The sequence below is a fragment of the Lathyrus oleraceus genome, chromosome 7, assembly GCF_024323335.1.
Source record: "Lathyrus oleraceus cultivar Zhongwan6 chromosome 7, CAAS_Psat_ZW6_1.0, whole genome shotgun sequence".
NCBI lineage: Eukaryota > Viridiplantae > Streptophyta > Magnoliopsida > Fabales > Fabaceae > Lathyrus > Lathyrus oleraceus.
Window position 1 is genome coordinate 442,780,477 of NC_066585.1, and position 15,946 is coordinate 442,796,422.

At 36.5% G+C, this 15,946-nt stretch overlaps 1 protein-coding gene across 1 annotated transcript; it reads right to left on the reverse strand.

Moving 5' to 3' along the window:
* Nucleotides 1–7,025: 7,025 nt before the first annotated feature.
* On the reverse strand, nt 7,026–7,576 carry LOC127104254 (uncharacterized). Its single transcript, XM_051041446.1, has 2 exons — nt 7,441–7,576; nt 7,026–7,324 (listed from the first exon to the last, which is right to left on the reverse strand). Exons 1-2 carry the CDS (start codon nt 7,574–7,576, stop codon nt 7,026–7,028), a joined length of 435 nt encoding a protein of 144 aa, XP_050897403.1.
* Nucleotides 7,577–15,946: the final 8,370 nt, after the last annotated feature.

A 15,946-nucleotide genomic window follows, 5' to 3' on the forward strand; every position in this document is an offset into this window, starting at 1 on the left:
AATAAAATGCATGTTAATCGAGTCAAATAAACGGTATAGTTTCACGTTATCAAACTCCCATATACTTGAACCTTTGCTTGTCCTTAAGCAAATGCTACACTTGTGACATGAAAATTTGGAGACTTGTAGCATATAGGTCCATGAAAAAGCATATAAACAATCAAATAATAGTTCTAAAGCTACAAACTTCACTTTGTTTATAATTGCTTAAATAGTTACTAATCGATACACTAAGGATGTCATAATAACACTATTCCGCAATTACGGTCATGAGTCTCCCTACATGCAAACAAATCTAAATGATGTCATTATATCGCAAACTTGTCAACTCACCTTTTATTTTTCCGTTCACGTGCAATCACATTAAGTCTGTTATCTCTCACACTTATAATAGGAAGATCTGTTAGTAACTTCGACCTTATCTTTTACCTTCGGTTTCCTAGTTCGGGGGTTGATTATGGCATCTAAGTGGTTTAAGCCCCCTCCCAAGTCGTAATTGCGAGGGATCAGACCATAGTCTGCCCTACCAAGTTTAGCGTAAAATACCACTAAACCAACTACGATTGGTATTGGTAATTCAAGTCTCAACATATTTCATTCAATACCATTTTTTTATTCTTTGGACCAAACACTTATTTGTATCCATCTCCTACGTAAAGCATGACCAAGATGGTGTTGACCGCCTGAACTATTTTATTAGGTAAGTATACAAGGTTTTTGACATAACGACTATTCAAATTAATTCGCATGTTTAGGAGACTTAAGGCGTTAAAACGATACCGATCTTGCACACAAATTTCCCAAGATTTTACAATTAAACCTCAATGTCATTTTTAACCTAGAACTTTCTAATTGTGAAATGATTTTCATGGAATTTTTTTTTCTTATGGCTCAAGAAAATGGAAGATCAATAAATAGTAGAAACCACGCATAAAGACTCGACATTACATGCATTAACTCAATTAACACTAAACAATTAAATTAGAATGGAAATGGATAAAACAATAAATCTACCTAAGAAAGTTGTAAATAAAAGCGATAAAGTTCCTCCCCCACACTTAAACTGAACATTGTCCCCAATGTTTCGATAAAAGGTGGAAAAGGAAGATAAAACCTGAATGGAGTACTCAATGACGGCCTCAGCCTTGTGTTCTCCCATACCTACCATGCTGAGGAGGTGGTATACCTACGTGTTGCATGTATTCAAGCAGGTCCTCGGTCCCTACCCGCATGCCTTCCATTTCTTCAATCAGGACCGATAAGTTATGTTCGGTCCTTCCTGCGTAGTCGTGCTGCTGATCCTGTATCTGTTGGATATGTTTCATCATGTTAACCTGTTGTCTCTATATTTCTCTTAACAACTGGTCATATTTGGCGTCTACATCATTACGGTGTCGCAGCTCACAGAGGACATCATCAAGTACGGTTCTGATGCCAACATAATCATACTCCTCTCGAAACTGGTGTCGGGGAGAGGTACCTGCAAAAGTGTTAGAAGGGCTAGGTGCGGTGTGTGAACGTGTAGTAGGTTCAAAGAAGGTGGGAGAATCTTGCTCCATCTCATCAAATTCATCATCAGTCTAACCACCTTAGTTATCCTGCAGAGGTATGTCATTAGGGGCAGGATGACAGGGTCCAGGGGCGGTCAGACCATAAAGTCAATTGTTCCTGTTTCGCACCTTTGTGCGTGTGTGGCAAGGTAAAATGATACTCCTAATCTCGCGGTTACCAACCATGACAGAGTATATTCTGTCTATTCTGACCTTAATTAACTGTCGGGATCGTCAGGAATCGATATCCAGGGAGGTCGTTGGTAGGGGCTATAGAGTTGCAAGTTCATTACCTAAGCCTAGTGCGCGGGCTATGGAGGTAACCAAACCTATGATACAGAAAGGAGTGTCCCCTCTTGTGCAAATCAACTATATGTGTGCCAGCATGAAAGGAGTCACATTGACTCGTGTCGGTGCGAATGCAACATGTAAAAAGAAGAGCTCTTTAGAATTCACCCTACCATTGTTTATTCGGCCGAAAATTATGTTGGCTAATATGTGATGCTTTTAGCCCATCCCAATCATATGTTCTCTCGCTTGTCAATTGTTCCCAGAAACGGAACGCTTCATATTTCCAGTCTTCTTCTAAAGGACATGCATAAACCTTACCGTGCCATAAGAGTATTGATCAACCATAGGCGTATAGTAAGTGAAAGAACTCAAAAACTGCAAAGTCAGTTTTCTCGTAGGTAGCGTCATTCAAAGAACAAAAGTGTGTTAAATCTAATCTATTTAGTATCCATTGCACACTACTCAGTAATTCTAACCTACGTAGACAAGGTTCGTCGGCATACCTTGTTGGAGTAACTGAACGTTCGTAGAACTTCAAGTACCTCTCCTTTTGTAATTTTTCGACTTCACCCTCACTAAAGATTATGTTGGACAAATCTGTCGTTGGCCTTTTCGTTTTAGCTTGAGCTCTTTGAGGCATGGTGATAAGGAGAAATATTTTTAGAATGGGGTTGTATTTATGGTTTAGAAATGGGGTTGGATTGGATGATGAGGTTTTAAATAGGTGAATGAGAGCCGGAGTTTGAAAGGTTGGAGATGAAGGGTGTGAGTGGGGGAATTAAGGTGAGTTAATATGGAGAAAATGGGTTTTGGAAGTTGAAGGAGTGGGAAAAAAAGTGGGATTGTGTTTTAAAAACGGTGATTTTGGGTTTCTGAGGTTTGTGGCGAACGCCATAGGGATGTGGCGAACGCCACGAGCCTTAAATAGGAAAATTTTCGTTTTAGATTTCTGGCGAACGCCACGGGCTTCAAAAATGTGTTTCTTTTTTAAAAAACATTAATCAAATCAAATAAAAAAAATATTATGCGACGAACCAATAAAATAAAATAAAACGTGCATATAAAATTGATAGATAGAAAATGACATTAATAAAACTGAAATATTCTCTATGTTTTACGTCGGTAGCTCGACAAAATTAAAGATTAACTTAGAAGCATGAAATCATAATCTAGAAAAACAAGAAATCCTAATTAGAAAGCATAAAATGGTATCCCCCCCCCCCCCACACACACACACTTAAACAAAGCAGTGTTCATAATGTTTCAGTGTCAGGAAGAAACGCGGAAACATCGAGTAGAGATCAACCACTACGATGATCAGTAGGATCAGAGACTGGGCGCCTGGAATACACCAGTTGGTGAAGATGATCAAATTGTTCATTATCTATATCTATGAAGCCATATAAGTCTTGGCGAATGGTAGTAACATCAGCTCTCATAGCAGCGACTTTGGTCTGAAGGGTATCCAGTGCAAAATTATGGTTGTTAAGAGAAGTGGCACGAGCAGCAGAGACAAGTGTAGGTGAATCAGAGAGATAAAGACTATGACACTCATAAATAGGAGGGGTTCTAGGATGTGAAGGTGACTCACACTGGCCTTCTAAATCATAAAGCCAGTTGTTACGATCGTGTACACTGGTTCACTCAATGTTGGGAAGGGTGAACTGGTGAACTACCTCATTGCTGATTAACAATTGGAATTCCCTAGGTCCAAGGTTTCTTATTAGTCTGTTATTAAAACAGAAGGTTATGTTCATTGGTTGGATGCTTCCGAGAGGAGTTAGACGGGAGAGTGCGGGTCTTAGGGCTAAAGCTGCAACAATCATGGTGACCTATCCACCAATCAGGATGGGACAATGAGTAACACGGGAAATCCTATCTAGGCTTGCAAGCATGAAGGCCACAATGTTAACTGGCCTAGACTGAAAAACACAGAACAAAATGAATAATTCATCTCTAGACACAATGGTACTGCTTTCCGATTTTCCAAAAAGGGTGTAAGCTAAGATCATATGGAAAAAACGAATAACAGAGTTCTGGATTTGGGTGGAGTTCATGGAATTGGGTTCAGTGAGTGTTTCTCCAAAAATTCTACTCCAGAAGTAGTCAAGTTCATGGGTCATAAATGCATCCTTTTGTGCCATTGTGAAAATGTCGGGTCCATTAGGAAATCCTAACAGGTATGCCATCTCACAATGGTTAAAATGATAAGTGTTCCCAAAAAGCCTAAATGACACTCGTCCTCTATTGAATCCCATCCCTTGGTTAGGATCATAAAAAAAGGAACTTAGGAATTCTAGTGTTAGCTTATGGTAGGTTGAGAATTTCTTCCTAGTAACGCTTTCCCACCCAAGTTAGTTGAACATAAAATTGATGCTCTCTCCTATACCTAGGGTAGCCATGGTAGGTCCATCGGGATATTTGGTCAATGCTACCTCTCTCTGAAAAAGAGTTTCATAAGGTTGCCTTTCTGCCACGTTTCTAAAAATAACAACCATATTATCTACGTTCTCCATTCCTAAAGTTAGTATGAAGTTAGTAGCCTGAAAGGAGCCATGGAAAGAGTTAGTACTGATCAAAACAAGTAAACCACTTATTGGGAAATTAGTAATTAGTAATTGTGGGTTGCCTCCCATGTAGTGCTTTGTTTAATGTTGTAAGCTCGACACAGATTAACAAATCGCTAACTTGTTGAAAGAGATGGCAGCTCGCCTAACTTTAGACTAGTATAATAATCTCTATTGTCAACATAATAATAATGTTTCAGATGTTGTCCATTCACGACAAATGCTTCATTAAATTTACCTTTTATTTCTATAGCTCCATTTTGAAACACTTTGGTAACTTCAAAAGGGTCAGACCACCTAGAACGTAATTTTCTGGGAAAAGGTCATAGTTGAGAGTTAAATAGTAAGACTAGATCCCCCTCGTTAAACTCTCTCCTTGAGATACGTTTATAGTGCCATTTTCCGTTCGATCCTTATAGATTTTGGCGTTCTCGTAAGCGTCCAATCTTATTTCCTCGGGTTCATGTATTTCTAAGACTCGTTTTTCACTTGTAGTTGCATAATCCATGTTTAGGGCCTTAATGGCTCAATAAGCTTTATGCTCTAATTCAATCGGCATATGACAAGACTTACCATATATTAGTTTAAACGGTGTGGTTCCTATGGGAGTCTTATAGGCTGTTTGATATGCCCATAGAGCTTCATGAAGCTTGGAGGACCAACCCTTGCGAGAAGTCGCAACTTTTTTTTCTAGTATTTTTTTAATTTCCCTATTAAAAATTTCAACCTGGCCACTTGTTCATGGATGGTAGGGTGTTCCTATTCAGTGTCTAACTCCATATTTGAGCAATAATTTCTTGAAGATTTTGGAAATGAAATGGTATCCTTCGTCGCTATGACGAGTCTCGACACACCAAATCTAGGGAAGATTTGATTCTTAAAGAGCTTAATCACAACTCGCACATTGTTTGTAGGTGAATTTATTGCTTCAATCCAGTTTGACACATAGTCGATGGTGACGAGTATGTATTTGTTATCAAAAGAGGATGGAAATGGGCCCATAAAGTCAATGCCCCACACATCAAAAACTTCTACTTCTAATATACCTTTCAGAGGCATCTCATCGCGTCTAGAGATTTTTCCAGTGCGTTGGCACCGGTCGCAATTTATAATTGCGGAGTGGACATCTTTCCACATATTAGGCCAGAAGAAGCCGAATTGTAAAATCTTTGCATAAGTTTTTGAGGTGCTTGCATGCCCCTGATAGGGTGCAACGTGGCAATGATGTATGATGTTGTCGACTTCCTCCTCTGGGACGCAGCGAAGAAAGATACCATTGGCGCCTCTTTTGAAGAGAAGGGGCTCATCCTAGTAGTAATGTTTCAAGTCGTGGAAGACATTTTTAGTCAAAGACGAATTCCGCATCTTTCATTAACAAGTTAGTTAATGGTTTGGTTTCTTTAGAGAAATCTTTAATAAACCGTTGGTAAAAACCGATGTATCCTAAGAAGCTTCGTATTTTGCTAACTGTTTTCGGGGGTTGAAGGTTTTCTAAAACTTCTATTTTTTCTTTTTAGACTTCAATCCCCTTATTGAACATTATGTGTCAAAGTATTATCCCTTGTCTAACCATGAAATGGCATTTCTCCCAATTTAGCACGAGATTAACCTTTACACATCTATCAAGTACCATTTCCAAGTTTGTTAGACACCCTTCAAAACTCTGCCAACATATGGAAAAATCATCCATCTATACCTCCATGATGTCGTCTATATAGTCAGCGAAAATTGACATCATGCATCTTTGAAATGTCGCGAGAGCGTTACAAAGTCCAAACGACATTCGTCGATAGGAAAATGTACCATAAGGACATGTGAAAGTGGTATTTTCTTGGCCATCAGGATGGATAGGAATTTGAAAGAATCCTGAGTAACCATCTAGATAACAAAAATGGGAATGTTTAGATAATCGTTCCAGCATTTGGTCGATAAAAGGCAAGGGAAAGCGATCCTTGGGAGTAACTTTGTTTAATTTTCTATAATCGATGCACATTCTCCATCCAGTTACTACATGTTTAGCTAGATTGTCACCCTTTTCGTTATCGACAACCGTAACACCTCCTTTCTTGCGTACCACATGTACTGGGCTAACCCATTTACTATCAGATATGGGATATATAATACCTTCCTCTAATAATTTCAACACTTCCTTTCTTACTACATCGTTAATAATCGGGTTTAGTCACCTCTGGTGTTCTCTAGAGGTTCTCGAGTCTTCCTCCAGCATAATGCGATGCATGCACAAAGAAGGACTAATTCCTCTTAAGTATGAGATGTTGTAGCCTAAGGCATTAGGGTATTTCATTAAGACATGTAATCGTTTTTCAGTTTCTATCTGTCCTAGATCAGAGTTGATTATAACTGGTTGCTCAAGCTCTATGTCTAGGAATTCATACCTTAGATTTTTCGGTAGTGATTTAAGTTCTATAGATGGTTTCTTCGAGCATGGCATAGGATTTGGAGTTAATGCTAGACATTCCCTTAGATTGTCATCTATGGAAGGTTCTTTCCATTGCTCATCCTCAAGAATGGGTGGTGCTGGGATTTCTAGGATTTCAGTATCCTCGGATGGTTCCATTTTTATTTCTTCGATGCACTCATCAATGATGTCCATGAATTAACACGTGTCGCCCATGGCAGATGCTTTTAGAAATTGCGATAAAATGAATTCAATTTTCTCCTCTCCCACTTCAAAAGTCATTTTTCCTCGTTTCACATCTATAATGGCACCAACAATTGCTAGGAAGGGTCTTCCTAAGATAATTGGGATGTTAGAATCTTCTTTGATGTCCATTATTATGAAATCAGTAGGGATAAAGAATTGACCGACTTGGACGGGAATGTTCTCTAGAATTCCTATGGGATACTTAACAGAACGATCTGCTAGTTGGAGAGACATTCTCGTTGGTCTTAACTCTCCCAATTTGAGTCATTCGCAGATATAAAGGGGCATCAAACTCATACTAGCTCCTAGATCATAGAGGGCTTTGTCTATTACAAATTTCCCTATCACACAGGTATGGAAAACCTACCAGGATCTTTTAGTTTAGGTGGCATGTTATTTTGAATGATAGCACTACACTCTGCATTAAGTGTCACTCTCTCATCGTCCTCAAGTTTCTTCTTATTAGATAAGATTTCTTTTAGGAACTTGGCATATGAGGGCATTTTTGTGATGGCTTCGGTGAAAGGGATGGTAATATTAAGCTATTTCAAGAGTTCAACGAACTTCCTGAATTTTCCTTCGGTTTTGGACTTAGCTAGTCTTTGAGGGTAAGGGATTGGTGGTTTATATGGTGGTGTAGGAACGTATGGTTTCCCCTTCTCAACTTCCTCTTTGATTTCATCTTTTTCCTCTGGTTTATCAGATTGGTCATTTTTCTGAGCCATCGGTGGAATTTGTGTTTTGGGATCAATGAGTCTGTTTATCTCCATCCCACTTCGTAGTGTGATGGCATTAGCTTGACCCTTCGGGTTAGGTTATGCTTGACCAGGGAAGGATCTATATGGGGTTGCGTTAGTTGCTTGTTGTTGGGCTACTTGAGAAATCTGGGTTTTCAACATTTTGTTTTGATTATCTAAACTTTCAATCTTTTGGGTCAGGGAGTCTACCTTAGCATTGACGTGATCTATGCCACTGACTCCGCACATACCTCCTTTTAGTTGAGGCTTCTCTATAGAAGTGCGCTCTCCTCCCCACTGGTAGTGATTTTGTGCCATATTTTCAATAAGTTGATAAGCCTCTTCATATGGTTTATCCATTATAGCGCCGTTAACTGCAACGTCTAGGTTTAATTTGGTGTTATAGTGTAGCGGGAAATTCATGACCATCAAACTATGGATATGCTTGACGTCAGTAAAACCAGAGTCACCACCGCACTTTTATTGTTTTCGAAGGAAAAGGGAAAAGTACGAACAAAACCCAAAGATAAGAAGTTTTCAAATCAAAACTAATAAAATGCCAGAGATTACATGTAAGGGGGTTGGTTACACAGAGGGAAGGTGTTAGCACCCGAAGTGTCCTAGGTACTCCTAGGGAGCCCTTTTTGTGTGTATATTTTTTTAGTATAAATGATGTTTGATCAAATATAGAGTGGATATATGAGAAAAGAATTCATTAATTATATTTTTGTGTTTGATAAGACTTTCGATCTAATGCCTGCGTACCAACATAAAAATGAGGGATCAAAACCCCGTAGTTCGTGGTAAAATTTTCAAAGAAGTTGGTGAATTGATTTTAACAAAAAATTAGATGAAAAGGCACAAAAGGCCAAAAATTTGAATGGGGTTGTAATTCTTTTTGTATTTTTGAAATTTAAGTCAATACGGTTAAGTTTTTTTACAAGATTGATTTAAGAAAAAGCTTGAAAAATTCAATGGCATAAAGCCAAAGTTTCTACTCATTTAAATATGTCTAAGTTTGAAATCACAAGCAAAGGAAGTTTTTTGAAAAGAGGGGGACATTTTTGAAATTAAAGAAGTGGGAGGAGATGAAGAGACTACCCTAGGAAAAAATTAAAAGTTAAGAGTTGAAAAGATCTGACCAATGGGATGCAATCCAATAAACAAGAATATCATATAGAAACCCATTTTCCTTTGGACTTTGAGAATCAACAAGCAATAAGAAATGAATAATATCCAAGCATCATATGAAGACCAAGGCATCAAATAAAGATGGCCATAATATCCAAGCAATCATTCCAATAACTAGTAATCTTCAATATCTTCCAATGTAGTAGATAAAATGTTCCTTGATCAACTCATAACAATCATCAGACATAGGCATTAATAACAAAATAACAATTAAGCACATAGACAGAGTAACAGATGAATCAAAGGGACCTAGGGTCTTGCATCAGATGAAGGCATAGTCAAAGATAGCCCAATCTCAAATATTGGCATTGACCAAGTCCTTTAGCATAGGGAATGTTGCCTAATTCTAAGTCAAAAAGTTCAGATCAAGTCCAACAGTCCACCAGGGTGTCTTTTAGGGTTTTTGTTATTATTAGGTGTTTTAAGGTCCTAAGACCACAAATAAAATCAAAACAAAGAAAACAATATATATACAACCACAAGATATGACTCAAGTGAGCAAAATGAAAAGGACGGAAACATAAACAAGTTGCATGAAATGTAAATGGCAATGAATGATAAATGTACTGAAATTTAAATTGCATAAAGTAAATGACTTGAAAATAAAACATAATTAATTAAGAAGTTAGTCAATGAATAGTTAAATTTTAGTAATGAGTTTTAATTGATTAAGTCATTCTTTGGAGAACACTCAACCATTCATTCACAAGTATGGATCCTTGAACCAAGACATCATCCATGAGAAGCGTTCCAACTTGGATAAATCAACAAGTATGCCACTAGCTCTCATGAATGGAAAAAAGGTCAAGTTCCCACACAATACCATGAAGAATGGGAGACTTACAATCTCATTTACTAGAATGTTATGCCTTGAGAGACAAATTTAGCTCTATATTAAGAAATCATAATTGGACTTATGTAGAAGTCACAACTATCTGAGGTCGGACAATAAAAATATAGGTGTTAATGCATGTTAGAGATTTGGTACAAAGAACCAAACTCCTAAAACATACCACACACTAAAAAGAGGGGAAAACATATCTTAGTTAAACTCATTTTGATTCATCTGACACAAGGTCATTGATGAATCAACTAGCATTTAGACATTAGAGAAATCATTGGTCAAATGAAGGATTGGGAAAGAAAAGGGATGAAGATGAAGAGGGAAGGGGAAAATAGAAACCCAAATTGATCATGAGAGGAATTTCATATGATCAATACCATCCATTCACTTTGGGAGATGAAATGTACATTTCATTAATCCCCTAAATCCAATGGTATTGATCAAACAAAAGTCAAACCAACCATGACCAAGGCCCAAAAAAGAAATTCAAACATCACAAGACCATAAAAATGGTTCAACATAATTTTTAAAAATTAATCAATTAAAAATCAAATTAAAAGTGAATAAAAATGCATTATTAAATGTACAAAACCTCAAATCCCTTAAAAACACCAAATAAATGGCCAAGGGATTTATCCTAGGTCAAACAAGGTCAAAGGACCTTAGACAAAAAATTTCATGATTTTTGGAAAGTCAGATGTATTTTAAAACAATTAAAAATATGTACAAAAACATTTAATTCATGAAAAATATAAAAATTAATCCAAAAAATAATCTTAATTCAAAATATGAAACATAAAAATATTTAAAGATTTTTGGTGAAAGTCCCATATTTTTTGGATTAAGAATGACTTTAATGTGAATTAAAAGAATTTCAAAATCAGAAGTTAAAAGAAATTCAAAAAAACAAGGGCCATCAGATCTCCCTCATTAATTGAGGTGGCAGATCTGATGGCCAAGCACGCGCGTTCCATGGTGCATTACAGTCAACGTGTGGCACAAGAGGTAATCAGAATGAGTGGTCATGATTAAAACGTGGACACAAGATCAAAGGGTAGGAACCTTGCCAACACATCACCGGAGCCCTAGCTCCGGTGGACCTCACTAGACCGATCCACCCTCAACCAATCAGAAAATGAAAAGCTAAGAAACCATTTTGAAGGAAAAATGCTCAGGAGCTCGAATATGACCTCAATTTCTTCCAATCTTAAGTATATTAAAAGATACATGGATTTGAAATTTGAGGTGCATGATCTGAGTTGCTTCAATTTGACCTCAAAGCAACTCAATCTTATTTCCTACATTGGTAGGACTTCAGCCAACCAAAAATTAATTAAAATAGTTGAGAATTAAGGGAGAATCAAAGAAGAGAAAAATGAGAAAATGCACCTTCTGTTGGGCAATGATGGAGCTCGATCTGGATCTTAATTGGCTTGGCTTGCTTCTAATTGCTTGTAGGAAGTGAAATGAAAGCTCAAATGGTATGGACTCTTAAAGTTTCAACTTCAAAATAGAAGTGAATTTGAAGCTCGATTTTCAAATGAAAACCTTCAATATTATCCTTTAATGGAGGTGAGGGTGTTTGCAGTTCAAAGCTTGGGCGAAAGGTCCTTGATTCTGAGCAAGAGGACATGTATATATAGGGTTTTGCATTGCTTTTCACACACTCTCCAAATTTGTCAAAAAAGCAACCTTGGTTGCATGGGCGTGTGCAAGGCCCATGGAATTATGCCAAAAGGTCCAACATTATATGCTAATCAACCTGAAATGATATCATGTGATCATGCATTATGGAAATGGAAATTGGACAATGATCTTACCAAATGAAGCCATGTAAAGAACACATACACAAGTCCCTCAATTCTTATCCAAATGAAGTGATCATGGACTTTTTGAAAAGGTGACATCAAGGGGAACAACTTAAGTATTGAACACGTTTCCATTTGGAGATTGGATCATGATTAATTTTAAGGTGGAAGTTGGAGAAATCAAACATAGTTGAAAATTTTCTAAGTACAAAGTCAAATGACCACTTCTTCCACCTTAAATAACTTTTACTATGAGCTTCAAATGGAAATGGTTTCTTCACCAAAGTTATATCTATTTAATTCCTATTAAATTTAGTCACAAATTTGACATCATTTGGATTTGGCATGAGGGAGTTATGCATTTTAGAAGTTGAGGAAAATTGCTTGTTCAATGGTGATGGCCCAAAATGACCCATAATGTTTCCTCTTGGCACATACCCTTTCAAGTTGAATTAGACATTTCTAAAATAACCAAAGTTGTATAAGACATATTAAAATTGATCATGAAATATGTATGGCCTTCATATCATAAAAATTGAGCAAATTATTGTTCTTGGAAGTTGACCTCCTAACTAGGGCACAAACAAAATGACCTATAATCTTTCACCATAAAAAATGACTTTCTAAGCAAACCTAGATCTTGATGCCAACATGGAAGTTGTTTTAAGTGTCATAAAGAGTAAATTTTCTTTTGGAATTATTTTCATATGACAAAAAATGTAGGAGATAGGGTCTATGGAACCCCAATTTTGACTAGTTGACTTTCTCTGGTCAACCTCTCTGAACCAAGTTGCAAACTTGAAGTTCTCTTGATCTTTAGGGATCATGGAGGATCATATATGCTTAAGATGATGTATAATAAATTATACCTTGATACATTTGGCCAATTGTTGAAGGAACTTGTTGATGAAGTCACACAAGATACCTAGATGAATTAGGGCTTCCAAGGAAAACAAGCTTCAAACTCTTGATGAATTCTTGATCAAAATAAAAAATAATGAACATGGGGATCCATATATGATATTTATAACCAATGGTGAAGCATTCCTTGATTGATCTCTTTCCATAAGGGTCTTAAACCCTAGTTGTGAGCTTGATAAGACACACGTGGATGCATACACAACCTACAAAAAAAACAAAGTTATACATAGACATATTTTTGGTATTTTGGTTAATAAAATATGAAAAACAAAGGATGATTCAATCAAATGTGCTTGGTGATCTCTCCCAATGCAAACCTAATGAATGAGGGGATAGGGAGGATGCCAAGGTGTGATCCCAAAGCCAATGCAAATGATGAGATAGCATGAGGGATCTTATGGTCAAAATTGGGGTCTTACATATAGGAGAGACCACCATAGAAGATGTGGATAATGATCCATGGTTCAAGCCCATGATGCAGACAAATCATTAGCATATCCTGATATCTCTCCCATGTTTCGAAAAGTGATTCATTGTCTTTTTGCTTAAATATGTTGATTTGGCTTCTTAGCATAGTCGTTTTACTAGGTGGAAAATATCTAGCTAAGAATACCTTCTTTAATTCGTCCCATGTAGTTATGGAATTGGACGGTAAAGACTAGAGCCAAGCTCTAGCTTTGTCTCTTAAAGAAAAGGGAAACAGGCGTAATCGTATCACCTCAGGATTAATACCATTAACTTTCACTGTATCTTCATATTGCACGTATACTGACAGATGGAGATTCGGGTCGTCTGTATGGCTTCCAAAGAATTGGTTTTGCTGTACAACTTGTAACAACAAAGGTTTCAACTCAAAATCGTTTTGGTTGATGGTAGGGAAAGTAATGTTGTTGTGTGGTTCATCCTGAGAGGAGGCAACATAGTCCCTTAAAGGACGGTTAGCAGGGGCATCCATATCTGGTTCAGGTATATTAGGATCAGGAATGTTGTATTTTAAACGTTATTTTCTGATTCGGCGTCTTAGTCTAATATAACGTTTGACTCCGTCTATAGGTTTTTCTAAGTCGTTCTCTTCTGAGCAAGTGTTTGGCATCCAACCGAAACAAATAAAAAGGAAAATAGTTGCCTTAGTCTATACCGTGCAACAATGGAGTAACAATATTGACTTAATTGGTTCCCGACAACGATGCCAAAAATTTGATCATGACTTAGTATGTCTATCGAAATGTCTAACTGCAAGCGCACAGTCGTATCGTGTAGTTTTAAAAAGATATCGAACCCAAAGGACCAAAAATCAAATTATCTTTATCTAAAGTTACTATGTAAAAGTAAACTTAATGATTGTTTTTTTTATATTAAGGGAAACTAGAAAAAAACTTAAATGGGAAATAATTATATAATAAAGATATTCAATAAGAAGGCATCAGTATGTAGATTACATCATTCTTCGAGGATTCGGTAAATAATTAACATAAAATAAGGTAAATCACTTTTCAATAGGAAATATAAAATTAAATAAGTTTGCCTCACACTCTCGTGTGATTGACTCGGGCTATACTCATAGGCCAAAATGTTTTGCTCTCGCTCACCCACCTGAATTAAAAGTAATTTTTGGAAATTGATAAATCCTAATTAATCCTAAAGCGCTCTCGCTGTGTTTAGGATTAATGCCTAGAAACCACTATCCGGTTAAAATCTCAAACTTTCGCTTTGTTGATTTATAACCTTAATGACTTTTCACTTTGGTGCAAAAACCTTTTTAAATTAGAATTGGAAACCACACTCAGAAAAATAACTTATAAAAATTAACATTGATTATTACCGAATCCCGTTGGAGCGACGGTCCTTACATACCGATGTCAAAAGGTTTAGCTAGACATGATTTGAAACTTAATCATACGGTTATAATTATTAAAGATAAACATAATCATGATCAAAATTCAGAATTGCAAGCATACAAATAATATTATGCAATCAGGCCAAATGAAAGCAGAAGGTAAAAAGTTATACAATTAAAAGAAACCTGATGAATAACAGAAACTGAATTAAACTTCAGAAGATTCTTCGAGTACAAATAACAATTAAAAATACAAAGATGTCGGCACGCATAATCCAAGGAACAAGTAAACTTAAGAAATAAGGTGCAATAACCTCCTAATGTGGAAAAACTATCACTTTTAAGATATTTCTGCTTATGCTAAGAATCAAAATTACACGATAAAATTTGGATCCTTTTTTTCTTTGAAACTGCCTTCTTATACTGGTAAGAGCAGCTGAACTTCCCTAAAATTGTGTAAAAGAGGTTGAGGAAATATAGGGGGCTATTGACCAGGTTTTCTGCAATTGTTGAAAAACTGCACTACGTGCTTGTGGCGAACGCCACAGGACCATGGAGAACTCCATGGTACTTAAACTTGAGAGTGATGTAGCAGGGGAGCGTGGCGAACGCCACAAGCCTATGACGAACGTCACAGGCCCATAACCTGCAATTTCAGTCTTTTTTTTCTTTTCTTCCCCTTTTCTTCATTTCTTCTCTTTTCTTTATCATTTTCTCCCACGTGAGTTCTGCATTGACAAATACCTGAAACAGGGCAACAATACCAGCATAATACAATAAAAACATACACAAAATTATACTAAAATTCATGCGAATCGAGTCAAATAAACGGTATAGTTTCACGTTATCAATTCCAAAGCACAACTCCTAACTAGAAAGAGAAATTTCTCTTAACTAACTCTAACAATATTTCTTAGTCATTCCCTACCCTACAAATAGGACAACATATTCTAGTTCATTAACTAACTTCCTTAACTCTTGTACTCCAAATCTCTAATACATCTTGTGCTAATAAATCCACAATAAATTTGTACTAAAGCCTCACATTACTTAGACTCCAAACAATTACATATATAAATATATTTGAACACTTCTCATCTTTTAAACTAATTTTCGAGACAAAATCAGAGTCCATTGAGTATGATATCAATGTTATGATAAGAATTGCAATGTGAAAAATCAACTTAGGAACAACACTACGTATTAAGGTGAATATTTAAATTGGAAAGGACTCAAACATTATTGGATGTATAGATATACTTGAACAACCTTATTCATTTAGCTAGCTTTTGATCTGAGCTCAGTTAACACAACGACACATTCTTATAATATTTACTCTTAATTTTCTCGATTTCAACTAAAAGACACCGATTGATAATGATTGCACATGTTGGTAATAGAAACAAGAGAATAAAGAAGCAAAGTTCATCTTAGGATTTCTTTTATTGAGAACTTAAGGTACACATTATTGACAATGTTGAAGCAAAAACAAAACCCTGCCAATGATATATCTGAATATTGAAGGTAGAAAATAG